At 45.2% G+C, this 17,872-nt stretch overlaps 7 protein-coding genes across 7 annotated transcripts; 5 read left to right on the top strand and 2 right to left on the bottom strand.

Moving 5' to 3' along the window:
- Positions 1-1,491: 1,491 nt before the first annotated feature.
- TRIVIDRAFT_216695 (uncharacterized protein) lies at positions 1,492-2,295 on the bottom strand (the record flags this gene model as incomplete). The annotated part of the gene is made up of 1 exon (XM_014097141.1): positions 1,492-2,295. The coding sequence occupies one exon, from the start codon at positions 2,104-2,106 to the stop codon at positions 1,717-1,719; it is 390 nt and encodes a 129-aa protein (XP_013952616.1).
- A 550-nt stretch (positions 2,296-2,845) lies between these two features.
- TRIVIDRAFT_225726 (uncharacterized protein) lies at positions 2,846-4,495 on the bottom strand (the record flags this gene model as incomplete). The annotated part of the gene is made up of 2 exons (XM_014097140.1): positions 2,846-3,815; positions 3,885-4,495. 2 exons carry the CDS (start codon positions 4,493-4,495, stop codon positions 2,846-2,848), a joined length of 1,581 nt encoding a protein of 526 aa, XP_013952615.1.
- A 2,775-nt stretch (positions 4,496-7,270) lies between these two features.
- TRIVIDRAFT_68435 (uncharacterized protein) lies at positions 7,271-8,935 on the top strand (the record flags this gene model as incomplete). The annotated part of the gene is made up of 1 exon (XM_014097139.1): positions 7,271-8,935. One exon carries the CDS (start codon positions 7,271-7,273, stop codon positions 8,933-8,935), a length of 1,665 nt encoding a protein of 554 aa, XP_013952614.1.
- Positions 8,936-11,252: 2,317 nt separating this feature from the next.
- Positions 11,253-11,704, top strand: TRIVIDRAFT_68434 (uncharacterized protein; the record flags this gene model as incomplete). The annotated part of the gene is made up of 2 exons (XM_014097138.1): positions 11,253-11,541; positions 11,607-11,704. The coding sequence occupies 2 exons, from the start codon at positions 11,253-11,255 to the stop codon at positions 11,702-11,704; spliced, it is 387 nt and encodes a 128-aa protein (XP_013952613.1).
- A 1,005-nt stretch (positions 11,705-12,709) lies between these two features.
- Positions 12,710-13,252, top strand: TRIVIDRAFT_47181 (uncharacterized protein; the record flags this gene model as incomplete). The annotated part of the gene is made up of 1 exon (XM_014097137.1): positions 12,710-13,252. One exon carries the CDS (start codon positions 12,710-12,712, stop codon positions 13,250-13,252), a length of 543 nt encoding a protein of 180 aa, XP_013952612.1.
- Positions 13,253-14,267: 1,015 nt separating this feature from the next.
- Positions 14,268-15,041, top strand: TRIVIDRAFT_47715 (uncharacterized protein; the record flags this gene model as incomplete). The annotated part of the gene is made up of 1 exon (XM_014097136.1): positions 14,268-15,041. The coding sequence occupies one exon, from the start codon at positions 14,268-14,270 to the stop codon at positions 15,039-15,041; it is 774 nt and encodes a 257-aa protein (XP_013952611.1).
- A 1,922-nt stretch (positions 15,042-16,963) lies between these two features.
- On the top strand, positions 16,964-17,872 carry TRIVIDRAFT_68432 (uncharacterized protein; the record flags this gene model as incomplete). The annotated part of the gene is made up of 2 exons (XM_014097135.1): positions 16,964-17,240; positions 17,307-17,872. 2 exons carry the CDS (start codon positions 16,964-16,966, stop codon positions 17,870-17,872), a joined length of 843 nt encoding a protein of 280 aa, XP_013952610.1.

Raw genomic sequence — 17,872 nt, 5'->3', positions numbered from 1 at the left:
CTAGATAGGGGCGTTCACCTTTTGATACACCATGTATGGAGCAGGGTCGTTTGAGTTTGGGTTGTTGTCTGCTTCTTCTTTTGCTGCTGCTGCTGCTACTTCTGTTTAGCTATGTTGGGATTGAATGTATGGATACGAGCAATGGAATGTATGGATATGATGGACGAGGCTTTTTTAACGTTGGGAATTTTGTTCAGAGGGCATATGGTGTTTTTTGGGAAACAAAGTGCATCTGGGATAGACCTAGACTGATATTTTCTGGAGGTGCACTTGTCGGATTATCGTGGGACAGGAACAGGACACGCACGACAACAATGCTTGAAGCCTTATTGGGCTTGTAAATTCTATGAATATTTGTTTGCAAGATTGAATACATATGGTTTTTCATTAAAGTTTTATCTCATTCCCACCCTACTTTGGTGTATTGACCGTGACCACACATTCATTTCCTTGTTGTTGTTTGAAGAATCCATACGGCGGTGTGTAGGCGGCGCATGTATTCAATGTACATGTATGTATTCCGTAAGTACGGAGTACGAGGTCCCAGCAGCAACGAATTTCAAGCAGATTTCACATGAGGCGAGATATGGGCTTGTGTCCGAAACGGGAAATACTTGGTGGCAGCGGATTGGATCGGTGTGGAGACGGGCAGCGGGAAGAAGCAGGGGTGGTCCTTGTTGAGAGTTTTTGGTGGGAACAAGCGGGAAAGAGCAAAAAAAACACGTAAAGAGAGGATGCAAAAATCATCAAAAATGAATGGGCAAGGGGGATGGGAAAAAGGGCGTGTAATGATTGGGTGGCGTTTCGGGGTGTGTGGGAGGGTGTGAGTTGGCAGTTTTGAGTTGATGGGTTTGCTGAGGCTGAGCTGTATTGTGCATGTACATGGAAAATGTGATGAGCTGTGCTGCGGTGTGTGGGCATGTACCTTGATGTGTGTGTGTGTGTGTGTGTGTGTGTGTGTGTGTGTGTTGAGCCTCTTTTTTATTTTATTTCCCCTCTGTTTGCCTTTTTGCTTACCGCCTGTTTTGATGCAAGTACAGTACCTATACATGAAGTGCTTATTGTGAGTCTCTTAATCTTCTCATTGTGGAAGCTTGCCTTTTTGCGGATGCGCGATGGCGGTGGAGAGGCACTGACCGACTCAACGCTGCTACCCTGGAAAGTCGCCGTATGACTGGATTTTTCGAATACCACCGATATTAATAGATGGCTTTTTTTTTTAAATTTCGGTATATTTAAATTAACATCTTTATGTTGTTGCTTCACCGCATTTCGCGGGATTGCGTTTACCGCTCTTTGTCCACGCACTTTACGGTGCGATTTCACTGTGTACTTGGGTAGGTTTTGATGCTACTTCTTGCATTTTGCCTTTCTGGATCTGGATGAGTACAGCCGCAGAAGCACCAAGGTTTGGCGTAATCAATATCGATTCCATCGGGAGAAGATTAAATCATCGGTCATGTGTTCGGGTTCTTTAAATCGACAAGATTAACTTTGCTGTAGAAATGAGTTTGAGCCAAAGGTCTTTTGTAAATTGATCGCTATTGATCACTAGATAACATTGCATTGTAGCATTAACAATGCCTGTAAATCCCCTCGCGCCAAGCCATTTCTTCTCGGCAGCAGTCCAAGCTGTACTCTATTTCATGCATCGCATCGTCATCTCTTCTATGCCCAGGGTATCATCATAACTAGCGCTCCGTCACCTGCCCAGCATCATGATTTCTTCACATTATCCGTCCACTCCTTGGCTCCCTTGACGCCCTCATGCCCTCTCCTAAACAGCCGTCTCTCCCACTCATCCAGTCCCCGCAAGAACTCCTCTCCCTGTCCTCCCAGCCCTGACTCCTCCGCCTTTCTCGCATGTAGTCCCACGTCGGCCGCTCTTACCACATACGTTCTCCTCAGAATGGCGCTCAGCTCCCTCTCGTCAAACAGGTCCAGCATCCGAACCGCCACGCCGTAAAAGTATGCGCTCTGGTCTCGCAGCGGAACCGCTCGTGGATCGGCCTTGAGCGCGGCGAGCACTTGTTCAGACAGGCAGGGCGGTAGCGTTAGGGTCAGAGGCGGCTTGGAGTCTTCTCCGGCAGAGGCGAGGGCGAACATTTCGGCGAGCCATAGGGGTAGGTTTAGACGCGTGCCGGGCTTGAGGCCATTGGAGTTGTCGAGGTGGCCGAGGTACGGAACGTCGAGCTCGAATCGGCAGGGGACTTTCTGAGATGTGGTTTAGCCTCGGGTCGACTGGATGTTTGGGGCGATTTGCTGCTTCAGAGGATGGAGATGATAGGAAAACGCACCTCCCCGTCGGTAAGAATGGCATCAACGTCGTAGTAGGACATGGCGAGTCTGCATTGCGGCGCGTCCGTTGGAAGCCCGGGTTTGGGGTTGGGCTTTTTGGGAGCTTTGGTGGGGGAGAGATGCTGGCGTAGAGTTTTGGCGTGGACGCGTTAAGTGGTGGTTTTGGCGCTGACTAAGAGAAGTCGAATCTTGATGAGCGTCACCCCACTATGAAATCCGAGAAGATGTGAGTGAATGTGTGCAAATGTACCTTATATGAATGGATTTTTCATTTTCTTCCTGGCATTAGCGGCCAATGGTAGGCATAAGTTTCCCCATAGCCAATTATCTTCCGTAGCATAGAGGTCAGTATCCTGCAAAAGGAAGCTTCTTTTCTGGGCTGCTGTTCTGTGGAGGGTTGTTTAAATCCTACTCCAGCTGGCCTCGTCCTACAAAACCCACGGAGGATAAGTACACCAGATGGAAACGCAGCAAAGGGAAAATCTCTCTTATGCGTGTAAAACACTTTCAATCTATCCCAAGCACACCCTAGATGCGCATATCTACTCTAAGCTGAGAGATGAGGAAGCAGACAGTCTGAATAGTCGTTTCGAACAAGCGAAACATCAAAGCCACGGGATCTAATATCCGCGATGATACGCTCTAAAGGTTGAGCATATGTGATATCGTACTGATTGTTCATGCCATTGCCCGCCGTCATCATCCCTGCTGGACGTCTCTGCATGTCCCAGATGCAAGAGCCGGAATCACCTGGCAAGGAGAACTTTTTTTCGGGAAATTCAGGCATAAGAATGGAAACTATAGGCCACTCTTCGCTCATGGTGTGCCTATCTCCACTTGGAGTTTCGGTGGTGCGGGTAAGTGATGCCAAAGTACTTCCAAGACCGAGGGTAAAATTCCCATTTGCCCCATACTTTGCTATGATGGTGGCTGGTTCATCATTATATGTGGTAGTTTCCTTGGGGTTGCGAAGTTCTGCCATAGGGACAATGGTTGTCTGTAGCTCCACGAAGCCGTCTTTCACTGGTGGACGTATTGGTATATCAAACCCATCTAATCCCTCTCTGCCTCTTTCAATAAGAGAGAGGAATCTTCTTTCGTCTCCAATGAAGACTTTGTTCTTAATCGAACGAAGGGGGATTTCGTGGTTGCGAGGAAGTAGTTCGATTAACGCCCAGTCTCTCAGCCAGTTGGTGCCCTGGTCAGATGTAGCATCGTACTGGGGCGAATAGAGAATTTGGCCAAAAACCCTCGAGGAAGAATTCTCAAACGGGATTAGACTTTTCTTGAGAGCCTTGGCGGTGTTGGACAAAGCAGTCCAAGTCGCGGCCGACTCACTTTGACCCATTTGCTTGTAATTCGCAGCAGACTTGTCGTGTCGGCCGACGTCTTCTACAGCAGTTTTAAGCATGAGCTCATATGCAGGCTGATGAATTTGTATAAATTCCTTGAGGGCACCCGACCCTGGGCGACGATATTCATGAATGCCCTCTATTTCTGAGTTGATCACAACGTGCCTGCAAGTTAAAGCGAGAATTCAAGGCTCGCCTCCAGAGGAAGACGAGCGAAGCTTAAGATAAATGCACTTGGTGCCAAACCTCGAGGGCATGTGTTTCATGGCAATCTTGGTGCCAAGGCAGTCGGACAAATCCACAAACATGGGCGCATAGAAATCATTCTCTTCAATCAGCGCCGAAGATAACTTGAAAGTGCTGGACGGCTTCGAGGTTGAATCAGCGCAGGACGTGACAAGAGATTCCTGTATCTCGCAGTGCACGTCATTAATGCCATGTTCCTCCAGAATAGACTTGCAACGCAGGGCAATTGAGTGTCCACGGGTCCACGATAAGGTTTCTGGTGCAACTGCTATGATAAGCGTAATATTATATTCCTTATTGAGGCCAACGCGTAGAGTGTCAACTGCGGTCCAATCTGCTACGCTGACAGCTTCCACAATCTGAACTCTGAGAGAAGATGTCGCATCATTCCACAGCCGATGTAGTAATGGGTGTTTTCCCACAGGTTGAAACGATTTCGGATACATATTATAAGTTCCCGTGAACGTAGTAGGGCCAAGCCTCTGTGGGTTTTGCCAGACATTCATGCTTGAACGCGCAACAAGCTTTGGGCAAGAAGGAAGTCCAAAGTAATACAGGTTGCGCTCTTCGGCGCTGGGAGGGGAAGGGGTGTGTGACATTTTGATGTCAATATCGAGAGACGTCGATGGGAAATGTCTTTTGGGCGGACTAACTTAAGATGTTCCAGATCCAAGTCCTTGACGAGAGGGATATGCCGACGTAGAATGTCCGGCCGTGATATTGGACCTCGTTGCGGGAGGAGATTTTTGTCCAGAACCTAGTCGAACACTCTATATATAGAGATAGTAACAGATAGTAGCGAGAGTAGCAGAAAATAGTAATAGTTGCAGATAGTACCAGCGAGAATAGTAAACACTCCAGGAACCATGTATCTATCTAAGTAATAAAAGATCTTTTATTCCGAGTTGTTACGACATTCGAAACTTTTCTTAGTCGCCAAGGTGCTGAATAGCCCTTCCCCAAAATAAAGCCACCACGGAGCGAGGAAAAAGCAAATTCAACAACAAATAGACGTGAGTCGAGAAAGAGATAACCTTCAACCCGATAAAAGTCTCTGTTGTTGAAGAGTTCTTCGAGTACGTATCTCGGTATAGCTCCATCTTCCAGAATCTCCTCTTTCAACTCGATAAGTGTGGTTTGAGTTACGCCGATGCGTTACGGTTGTTTCAAGGAAAGGCCGTATGAGATGACAGCGCAGACAGCAAAGGCCACAACAGCAGCCTTGAGAGGCGAAATAGCGAGTCCCTTGGAGTAGATCTGTGTGTCCAGGGTACTTGGGATAAATAACTATTTTAAACGAATGGGGGGAGTGGCGATGCAACACCTCAGGTTGCCTAGCCAGCATACCATATCTCCAGTCCAAAATAAGGAACGTGTGGTGGTAGTAGACGAATGTTGTTCTAGCAGCAGATTCTGAAGGAGCAGGGTGTTTTGTAAGTACTGCTAAATACCTAACTAAGGTAGATAGTTATCTACCTACCTAAGTAAATGGAACCTTGAAAGCCATCTCTTCCGTATCCAGCTACAACACTTGAATCACGAACAGGTAGTCACTATTATACCACTGGATAGCCAACTTACACACAGTCGCCCTCTTTTTATTTCATTTAGCTACTAGTAAAAGCTGATGTAATGTAAACTCTGAAATAAGGCATAGACCTAAATTCCTGTAATTCCCTTCTCGACATTGATAGACATAAGTCTGACACATATATGCAGTGCCCATTTCTCATAGACTTCATGGCTGTCTTGGTACCAAAGTAATTAGGTAGACCTGTTTAAGCCTATTTGCTAGCCATAGCCGTCTCATTGGTATCAATGGACAATCGTGCACAAGTGTCTGGTGCCGTGGGATAGAAATCCCTCTCAGACAATATTTCAATAGCATTCAGCTTCTCGTATCTCGCAGTGCACGTCATGGATATCGTAGTCCTTCTCCAAGGTTGCCTTCAGTTGTAGCGCAAGTGGATATGCGCGATCCCAATCGAGTGAATTCGGTAAAACGCCGATTACCAAAATGGTGCGTTTTTCGCCGTTTACAAAGAAGTGGCAAGGCAAGGCCATTGTACAATTTGATGCAACAGTCCTGACCTGTTCTGATATTCGAAGTAAAAAATTTTGGTCCCACACTTGGAGTAATGGATGTGTTCTTCCGACAAGTGAAAACCACAAATCCATGTCCCCAGTTTTCTGAGGGTTGACCCAGACATGTGTACTTGAACGCGCAATAAGCGGGGGGCAGGAAGGGAAGAGTCCGTAATAATAAAGAGCACGCTCTTCGGCGCTTGGGGGAGATGGCTCTGGCATCGTCATGCTGAGATATGTCGATAGTAGCTAATAGCTCACTAAGGCCTAGGTAAAGAAGGAAGAGTATACTTCAACAGAGTGTGGTTGGCCTTGGCAAATGGTGGACGGCATAAACTGTCTCAAGACACTGAACGAAGTTATTGAAAGACTTTGGGTATGATGGAAATGCTACTGGAATGGCGATTCACTGGGCGCACCGTGCTATTATCAAGGTGTGTGTCTGAATTATAAAGCAGGACTGATCAACCTTGTGTAAATCTACACTAATTAAGATTAACCCGATTGAAGATTTCATGAGAGAATCGAAGTATAATAGTGTAATATAGAGTATAATAATATATAGGACAAGTCAAACACGGCGAATACTGGCGTTTGTGGCGCCTTGAGTCAAGTAAGGTGGCTTTGGTTCTGCTCACATTATTGGACAGGGCCTAGTGGACATATCCGGGGTGACTCAGAAGCCGAAACTTTGAAATAAATAGATAACAATACTACCTGAGCAACATGCGGGATATTCCATTGTTGGCCAAGTAGAAACATACGGGTCTAGAAGAGGGGTGAGTAAAGGGTCCGAGATATCTCGACAAGAATAAAAAGCCTCTCAACTAAGTGTAGAAGTGAACTAACAATTGCCATAAAGAATGTGGCGTGGAACCTACTCGGACTCAAATGTATCGGACGTCGTGTATGTAACTGCGTAGGTCAATAGAGGGAAAAATATGGGCAGCAGTTGCGTAGATATTCGCATACCTCTAGAAGAGCAACTCAAGTTTTGTTGGCAAAGCAAAGTTCTACGCAGCCACACGAATGCACAAATAGAAATGCTCCTACTGCCACCTTTCTCATTAACCTTTACTGCGTGCACTTTCACCTAACAAAATTATCAGCCTCTTTGCTTTATCGGCGCAAACCTTGCGAGCTCGGCTTCTCCCGTTATTCCCTCGTAAACAGGTATATAAAGACAAGATGGCTCCCAGTGAATCCCAGACAGACATCACCCCTTTGCTAATCAAACGAAATCCTTGCCTAGTTTCTCTGGCCCATTATTGTCACTAAGCAATAGCAACATGACGACGCCGCAACCATCTCCTCCAACCGCCGAAGAGCGCAACCTATATTATTATGGGATCCCTAGTGCTCCAAGTCTTGTCGCGCGATCAAGTTCGCACGTCTGGGTTAACCCACAGAACCCTGACATGGCAAGCTCTCCGTGGACGGGGACTCACAGAATGTATCCGAAAACGCTTCATACTGTTGGAAAACACCCGCTATTGCATCGGCTGTGGAATGACCCCGAATCCTCTCTTAGAGGCAAGATCTTAGAAGCTCTCAGTGGAACAGATTGGACAGCTGTTGATTTTCTACGTATTAGCCTCAATAAGGAATATCAGATTACGCTTATGGTAACTGTCAGGCCGGACACGCTCACTTGGAGCCAGGGGCATCCTATTACTTTACGATGCAAATCCATTTTGGAAGAGCAGGGCATCTATGATGTGCATTGCGAGATACTTGAATCAGTTGTCCACTTCTACACCGAGGCGACATCCAGAACCTATTCCACCACCGACTCCGGAGTTAAGACAGATCCCCCCTCCAAGACACCAGCAACGTTCCAGCTCTCTTCGGGACCAATCCCGAAAGGCGAAAACGCGAATACATGGGCGCAACTATCTGACAGACTCGGCACCATCATATCCACCAGCCCTTTGGATGGTATAACCGGTACCAAAAGCCTCTATCTCTCCATCCCCCCGTCTTCCACTGGAGGCGAACCAAGAATCGCAGCCTTGACTTGCAGGCATGTGGTAATTGACTCAAAAAAAGAGGGGACGCAGATGTATCAACAGTCCCAACAGTGCAAAGAGGTCATCCAAGTTGACCAATGGACCTATGATTGGAGACTCAGGTGTATCGGGGACAGTGTTAAGAGACGTCTTGAAGCTGCTGAACTACGTTCCATGACCGGTCAAACGGCGGCTCCTTCACTCACTAATCTCAGCAATGAAGCCATGGTTCTTGAGCAGGCCATGAAGCCCTTTGAAGATGCTTCCTCGAGAGTTTTTGGCCGACTTCTTTACTCGCCCGAGTTTGCAACAACATCATCTGTGCCTGGATGTGCATGGTTGAGAGACTGGGCTTTAATCGAACTACTGCCCAAAAATCACCAAGCTCCCCTAGGTTTGATCCAGAACAAAGTTTATGTTGGGTCGCTGGATGATTTCCTTTGCACTTTTAGCAAAAGCAAAGGTTATTACAATCAGGTTCTAAGTTCGGGTGATCTAGAAATGGAAGATGGGGAATTACAGCTGCAGACAGCCGTCGTTCCTATGAATGAAATTTTCCATTCCCCTTATATGGATTATACTAGCGAGTCGGGACTATGTGTGGGGAAGTATGGAGCAAAAGGGGGGTTGTCGTTTGGTCGCGGCAACACCTTGATTTCTGTCGTTCGCCATGTGGAAACCCTAGAAGGAGGCAGAAAAGAAGAATTCATCAGTGAAGGATGGGCTATAATATCAGCCTCTGGAGGAAGAAATAATGTCCAAGAACCTTTCGCTGGCGAGGGTGATTCTAGCTCATGCATTTGGGATATGCAAGGACGCCCTGCTGGAATCATTACTGCAGGCAACAGTGCCTATGCAATGTGGAGCCACATCACATATGCTCAGCCTTTAGAGCGGCTACTTACAGATATTAGATCCCATGGCTTTGATGTGTCGCTTGTTTAAAGCGGGCACCTAGACTCTCTATGGATTGAAGGTGGTTTTCTTTAGTGTTGTGGTTGGGTTGATAAGCCGAGACTCTAGGTATGTAAACATACATGTATGTCTACACTATATCTATTTCCTCGCGGTAGATCCAAGATCCATAGAAGATTTAGGTACATTGAGCACATCTGGGGACCCAGAGTAGATCTAAACACATGCAATGCACTCAATTGTGTGTGCTTACTCTTACAACCTAGAATAGATCTATCTATACTTCTTCACAGATCGCTTTGTGTCTCTATTCCAGGTGTTACCATTCCATTAAAAATTATTTCGTATGTACTAGGCCTTGGTAGATCGCCGTAACCTTTTTGGTGTTGACTATCTCGAGTTGGTCGTCCGGTTTCCTCGGTTGGCGACACGGGAAATTGTCTCTCAACCTGTAGAGGGGCACCCTGGTTGACTCAACTCAGGCAGCTGTAACAATAGTGTACTTAGCGCACACAAACACAAGTAACCACATACAAACGCAATGGTGATTATTGGCTTGTGAATTAGCCTAGATGTGAGGGTGTGAAAAACTCTCTCCTCTCTCCTATCTACTTGTTCTACATCTTTCAGCATTGATCCACCTAGAATGAGCATTATCACACCCTGGGATGACAATATCCGTCCAATGGCGCAATTGATCGCTAAAAATCCAGATCAATCTCTGTTTAAAGGGGTGACATCAACCGTTGATTCACACTAAAGTCATTAGGCGGATATTATATGTCTCGTCCTGGGAACAACCCAAGAGTCAGGGTGGGGCTTTACACTTCAGCTGAACTGACTTAATGTTATCTAACACGATAGAGATCGGCAAGTTTCAAATATTATTGCTCAGTAAGGACATGTACCGACTAGACGAAGGTTCTTATTACGTCGAAGACATCACGTTAGCGGACTTTGAATAGGCCTAGCCGTGCCAGAAGAACGGTGGAGTCAATGGTAAGCCCAATTTTAAAGGCAGGTTGATGTATACTAAAGATGGCAAAGAGGCTTTTTTCAACGTTCAGGCTCTACGAAAGGTTAACTGGCGGTTTCAGTCAAAAACCCGAGTGGTTACAGCGATCGTGCATAAGTAGCAATGAGGAGTAACTGGATGGACTTACTCTGGCTACATGGCTTTGACCTAGCAAGGTCATTTCATGCCCTTGTAAATATAAAAGTAACAGATCTCAGCAATTCCCACTTGAGCTGGCGGAGCGCGAAAGAAGGCAACGGAAAAGCCGAGGTTTGCAGGAAGACCTAGCCAATTACATCTTGAAGAAACTGTCAAATATCACCCATCTTGGGTGCCACACTGAGACATGTGGACAGAACCAGAAGCGAATTGCCTTTAGAGAGCGAGAGTATATGTTAAAAAATATGGGAATGACTGATGATTAATTAAAGAATGAGGGTCTCAAAAACGTGAATGCCATTGCACTGGAGAGAGATATCAGCTGTGCAGATATCCACTAGCGAAGTCAACAGAGAGGCTGATAACAAAGTGAGAGACAATGAAAGCAAAATAACTTTTGCGACAAGAAAATATAAATGTTTAACCCCCAAGGAAATTATTGAAGGTGGAACTACTGGGAGTAATATAGTATTCTACCCAGTCAAAAGTCGGCTCTTAACCCGATAGCACCCATGTTATTTTCTCTCTATTCCGCGTTAATCCCATACAAAGAGCTAATTCTGTCAGAATGATTGCCGCAATTTTGATATTTAGACTAATCTTTTTGTTTTGTAGCACAACCGTACGATGAGTCGTAAGAGTATTCTGTTTTGCATAGTAGATAACCTCCACAAGCAGTACCAACCGTCAGCATTTCTCCATAATCAGCTGTGCATATATTTCACCTGCCCGATATAGAAATATTCTCGACACTAAAAATGAATTTTTCTAGACGGGAATAATAAACTTCACCAGTTGTGCGCAGAATACGACATGGTGGGTAATATCTCAGAGAAGAACTTCATTTCCAAGACACAAGATTCTTGGCATACTCTTACACCGCTTCAGAAATATGTACCTAAGCGTTATTTCCATATTAATACATGTTCTTTACCCCTGTTGTGTCAACTCGCGTTAGCAAAAGGTCTGTGTACTAGTGGAAGTTATTCTTACAGCTACTACTGGTTGCGTGATAAGATACTCCATATGTTTTGCATCTGAGTAACTTGGAAACAGATATAAGAAGGATATATTTCCATTTTCTTAAGTGTAAAATATCTGAACAAACAACTCATTCTCCTCTCCTCTTACCTGTACACTATTTTGTCTTCGAAGTCACGAAATATATTCGCCATGTTGTCATTCAAGGCCATCGCAGTAACCCTAGCACTTATCAATGTCAGCCACGCTGCAACTTGCGAAGGGGGGAGTGCAATCGCCTGCACTATCAACGACGGTGCTCTTCCTCGTGTAAGCGATATGTGGACTGCTCGACAAAATTATTGCGGTCAGAACCAGTGGCAGTGGAACTCCTGTTACAGATACCAGAACGGCCCGGCGACTGCAATTTTTATCCAGAACAGCAGTCCTGGGGGTAACAATCAACAAGTGTGTTGGGATGCCCTTGAGAATATTATTAACCGTGAGTTTAAAATTTACTTAAAGTACTATTTAATGAGCAGTATGCTGATATAAAACATCAATTAGAATGCTCAAGCTTAGGCCAAGGCCAAGCCTTTGGATATTATGATTATAATGGCGTGAGATACCGAATGGGTGGATGCTCAAATGCTCATGTATGCTAGGCACCACCGCTTTTACGGATCGTGCTATTATACATATTCTTAAGACAAACCAATGGCTATTATACAAGAGATATTCGACCGATATGTGACACTATAAATATTTTCATTTATTTTGAAATTATGGTCACATGAACTCTTCTGGATTCCGCCGCCAATTGTCACCTATCTTGAACTGGTTTACCAGAGAGCCTACCGATTCAACTAACCCAACGCCCTCATACCCAAGATCCTGAGGGTAGCCACCGGCACAAAAGAGTGCATTAGAATGACAAACTCTATTGTGTGTGATCTGAATGAGGACATTGTATGGACCGAGAGGCGGAAGGTTACGATATGCTAGGTCAAGACCACGGTATTCGATCGATCAATAGTGAATTCCTCGGTGATTAAGTTTGAGATAACATGTCTAAAGACGGCACCATTAGACTATGTGAAGTCGGATAAAGTTTCCAAACAATTATAGGAGCATTAGCTGGTGAATGGGCATTATAGTTGCCATCGGACTTGAGTAGGAGCAGGGAATCCTTGAACGATAATTACAAAATGGTAACCGTCTACACTGAGTTCGTAAGCTATATTGGACTTTTCTGGTTGAATATATATAAGATACTCCTTCCGCTTTTTTTTTTTTTTGGAATAATTTCACATAAAGAGACCTGAACTTTCACCTCATGGCTGTTCTAGCATGGTTATTCGGTATAACCCTTCCATAAGCTCTCATTGAGCCTTGGCGTCTTAAACAATGATTAGTAACTAAATCCGTTGTCAAAGCTATGGTAATTTGACTATGCCAGATAGAACTAGATAGATAGCGCTGGCTTAGCCAGGCCCAAGTTGGCAGTATTGCAACAATATGAAACCCCCACTTGATTGTCTACCTGAGCATTTCTACACATAGACTCGACAATGCTAATGTACCGGCACATTGCTTACGCCACATAATCTTCTCTCTCGCCGGTTCATACTTGTTCAAACATTAAAACGTTTAGCAATATTCCCGGCGAAATGCCCACCACCCAAGCTGTACTTGCATTTCGCAAGGCAACAATAGCCGACGTAGGCCATATTTTGATTCTTGTCAATACCGCTTTCTGCGGAGACTCGGGCCGTGCAGGCTGGACTTCAGAAGCTACCTTCCTGAACGACGACCGCATTGACGAGGCTGGCGTCATCACGAGGATTAATCAGAGCGGAGCATTTATTCTTCTGGCACATGATACTTCCGGTGCCTTGGTGGGCTGCTGTTTCATTCAGAGCAAGGGCGACGGGCTTGGATATTTAGGACTCTTGGCTGTTGACCCATGGAGACAGGCTAGTGGACTTGGGAAGATGATTCTCACAAAGGCGGAAGTTATGGCTAAGGCTGAATTAAGCATTCGATTAATAGAAGGGCGCGTTATTTGGCCAAGGGAAGAAACGATTAGTTGGTATATTCGAAGAGGTTATACCAAAACAGATCGGACGGAGCCATTTCCATACGCGCAGGTTGGGAATTGTAAGGCTATAAGGGGAGATTTGTATTTCGTTATTATGGAAAAGGAATTATAATTGGTGATGCTATATGCATGGAGCAGGTGAGTGTCTGCGGACAGTGGAGATGTGGAAACTCTCACGACGAAAAATGCCCTTGATACTGGCTCCTCAACTTTCAAGGCTCGAGGCTGCCTCCTTTGGGCCATGGTTTGGCAGGTGTAGGGAAGCTTTGTGTGCTTTATGATCTGACGCCATGAAAGCCATAGATGCCATGCATCACTTTTCTCCAAGTCGGCAAGTTCAAGGGATTAAGGGACCTTTTTTCCCACTCTTCATTAGAGTCAAGTTCCTTGGGTGCTTCAGTGCCTGAGCAGCCCGAAGTTCAATACCTGTGTCTCCTTTGTAATGGCCACCATTCTCCGTCGCCAAGTCGCCAGGCATGGTATTTTTTACCTTTTCTGTAATAGTTGGTACCTCGACGCCTACGGATGTGGTAGATAGTGGGTGCTTTCGGATTACTTAGTGGTCCTCGACAACTCTCGCTTTAGGGTTGAAATAGGTGTCGGCTAACTCAAGGGGCGATCGCGTTTAAACAAATGATACGGTTACAAACCCAGGCAAGAGATCATGACACTTGAAGCGCGCAAGCTTTTATGTCCTACAGAGCGATGTAAACGGTGCTTATAGGTTCCTTTAGTATCGGAAATTGGTATAAGAATAACATCTTACATCTTATACATCAAGCCACAGCGCAAGCTCGCTCTGGTTGATTGGTAAATTATGTGGCTTAGCGTTGACACCATTGCTGATTTGCTTGATATGTAGGGAGTGCAATAGTCGGCCACAGGTTTTCTTTTTACGATTACTGATACTACATTAGCCGAGATGCCGCCCTTCAACCTATTGGCTCCCAAAGCCTCGGTGGTTTGAGATCCAGGTTCTGGCACAATGGTGACTCACACAAGTGAGTCGTTTCTTTGGGTCTTGGCTCTTAGAATCACTATGATATCCAACTACTCGTCACAAATCACCATTTAAACACTTTGTATTAATTTGTATTTGCAATTAACTACGTCGTAATTCCTTCAAGATGTATATTCGAGCCGCTCATGACGACGCCACCATCCCCATGCTGCGCCAGCTAATTCGCGACAACCCTTTAGGCACTCTCGTCACGGCTATTCGATCCAAGTCTCACCCTCTGATACTGTCGAGCCATATACCATTTGTACTTGATATTCAGAACGAGGATGACGAAGCTGAATTGGGCGTCCTCCGGGGGCACTTAGCGCGGCAAAACCCCCAAAGCAAAGTCCTCATCGAAGCAATCCAGTCACAATACGAAGCAGCGCCCGAAAACGTTCTCGAGGACGAAATTATGGTCCTATTTACGACATCAGCACATCACTATGTTACCCCTAAATTTTACGTCGAATCGAAACCGAGCACTGGCAAAGTGGTTCCAACTTGGAACTACGCCGCAGCGCAAGTATACGGAAGGGCCAGGATTTATTTTGACTCCAAGTCCGACGAAACTAGTTCGTTCCTATCGAGGCAAATAGATGATTTGTCGGAGCTTGCTGAGGTATCTTTGATGGGCCACGATGGCATTGATGCCAGACCAGAGGCATGGAAGGTGGCAGATGCGCCTGAGTCATACATCAAGCTTATGCAGAAGAACATCATTGGCATTGAAATTACGATTGAACGATTAGAGGGCAAGTTTAAAATGAGCCAGGACAAACGGCCAGGCGATATTAACGGCGTGATTAACGGTTTCAAAAACCTTGGTTCTGACATTGGCACACAGATGGCAGAACTCGTGGAGGAGCGCGCATTGCTTAGAGGCTTGAAACTAGGGTAGAGCCAACGCTCTACAATGGATACATTAGATTTTGCTTTGCCCTTTGTTCGTTGATGCCTGGTTTATCTGACGGAGGCTTAATGTATAGTACACCATGTTATTGTAAATCAGTGGCGCTACTCTACCAATATACTTATTATATTTGAAGTCTCATAGTCCATCCTGAGACCCCTTAGTAGGGAGCCGCGTGCACATCTATCGGCACTCATAGCTATTAGGCAACGAAGTTGTGTGAGGAAGTAAGGCCGACAGGTAGAAACATTGGAATATTACTACTTTTATTATATTTCCGTACAGTGACCATGAGGTCGCTCAGGTCCCATTGGGCACATGATGTGTTAGCTTAGCAATTGGCTACCATCTATCCAGCGGAATGGTGCTAACCGTAGCAGGACAAAACTCTATCCCATATAACATCAACTCTACAGCGTTCTCTATCGAAGCCCCCGCCAGCGAGTTATGAGGCACGACAGAGGCTGCCTAAAACAAATTCTTCCACAACGGGAACCGGGATAACCAGGCAAGCTGACAGGAAAAGCAACTCGGAGTCAAAATGTCCCACAGTATCCCGAAACCGCACCCGCATCCGCCACGCCACCTCATATGGATTGGCTTTCTAGTCTCACAGCCTGTACTCTAGCCGAACAGCCGGAACTCAGTCAATTTTACTATCTAGACTCTGGGAAGCTGGTGTAGGTACCTATTGCCTCTCTTCTTACATTAGAAAATAGAAAGAACATTGTGGAGGAAGTTACCTACAGTAGCAACCTCAAGCTCACATACACACTTAATTGCGTAACGGTCTAGAAAGAATATCGACAGATATTTATATGATTCTAACCAATATCCAAACATTTAAAAGGAAAAACAAAGAGAATAACAAAACAGAATGCCTGGTTAAATAATCGTCATATAAGGATGTAAGACTATATGATACAAATGGCTAAATTAATTTGTTCCTTGGCCCCGCCGTATTTTTATATCAATCACCCATGACTGAAGTTTGACTGATGAAGGAAAAAAGAACAGAGTAAAAATGGCATTGGATACCTCCGTCTTTGCACTCAGAGTCCCTGGCTCCTTTATTGTAGTATGACTCTTGAAGTCTCAGATATGCGCCGCATAGTGTAGTAAGAGAAAGGGAATCAACATTGGCAAAACCTTCAAGGGCATCCATCATATAGTACATACCTATGAAAAATAAGCGAGTGGTGTCTTGGAGCCCCGCCTAAGTGTATATACTTGTAAAGATGTAACATTGGGCTGTTCCAGGAGCCTCGTTAGGCCTCAAGGCTGGCACATGCAGCCGGCCTCTAGCTGGGACATGTCACCTCTATATGCAGGCTAAAGTCATTAATAAGTTATGATCAGGCTCAAAGCGTGCTGCAAAAAGTAATCGGTACCCGATTTACAACCATGATCCATAGACTCCATTTTGACTTATACCGCTGGCTTTATTGACACTGCTGTGTAAATACCAAGTCTTAGGTGCCCCATGATAAGCTTGGCCGCAGTTTCTACACTGGTTATAAGTGTGTATAATTTTAATCCATTCCGCGAGGCAGTTCATAAATGCTAAAGTTTCCCCTGTATGAGAGTCCGGTATGGATCATAGGTGATCCCAAAAATCAGACCAATGATTCGCATCCGCTTGTGTTACGTGTGGCCGGCAGCGCGTTGGTGGTTTCCTTGAATATATTATCTTGTACACGTAGCTAGTCCAACAATTCACGTGGCTACAAAAATGACGTTATCGAGGTGTGTATCTCATATAAGGCTGGAACGTTGGGCTGTATTTTACAGAATTTGTTATCTTTCTGACTATTTAATAGAAGGCCGTCCCATAAGTTCAAAAGTTTAATAGTTTCATCATCTTAAATTGCCTATATTTCCAATTGCGTTATCGTCGAGTCCAAATTACAATGTCTGGATCTTCGCGTCCATCCACTCTAAACTCGCCCACTTTGGATTCGGATTTGGAGAAACATCTTCTACCAATAACTTCTCATCCATCAAGTCACCAATCAGAAAGTCAACATGATTCAAAAAGCGAAACCGTTGTGGTATTCCCCTTCCGAACACTTCAACTGCAGAGGATAGCCGAACTGCAAGATAAGCTGCTCGAGATATCTGGGTTGAATTTGAAGACTGTGACTGCGGATGAAAAAGAAGCTATTGACATGACTTTAACACGCTACGGTAAGATCCAATCAGGATGGGAGATATCAATTTACTAATTGATACATGTATATTCGCTGTGTACAGCGCAGGCTATACGTGATTATGACACGTTATCCGAAAATACCCTCTTTACTATTCCATCTAACGCTACATTCGTCGGTGCTTTGGGTGGTATGGTGCCACCACACGGTGGCATTCACTTCAAGTCGACGATAGCTTCTCTTCTGAAAAGTACCGACACTATCAGAGCTGCTTGGTTCACAGCGGGCGTTGACGATGCCTATGCTCGGCTGAGCCCCGACAAAAGAAACATTCACTTACCCATTAGTAATCTGATAGGAAACATAGGTGTCCGCGAACTAGGTCAAGAGGGGCAAATCCGTCGAGCTCAACAGAAAGCATTCACAGCACGATTGGTCTTTGCTCTGCTGGGAGGCGTGGCCCTTATTGGTCCTGTCCTCATCATGACACTTCACACGTCAACGAGCACAAATCTCATTACCATATCAATTGCAACATTCATCTTTGCTCTAGTCATGGCGCTTTTTGCGACTGATGTAGAGGGAAAGGATGTACTCGGCGCTACTGCTGCCTATGTTGCAGTATTGGTGGTGTTCATTGGAACAAGTTTGCCAGCAAATACTAAATAA

The sequence above is a fragment of the Trichoderma virens genome (genome assembly GCF_000170995.1).
Source record: "Trichoderma virens Gv29-8 chromosome Unknown TRIVIscaffold_86, whole genome shotgun sequence".
NCBI classification, from domain to species: Eukaryota; Fungi; Ascomycota; class Sordariomycetes; order Hypocreales; family Hypocreaceae; genus Trichoderma; species Trichoderma virens.
Note: the sequence above shows the minus strand (reverse complement) of the source record. Positions and strands in the feature narration are given on the sequence as shown.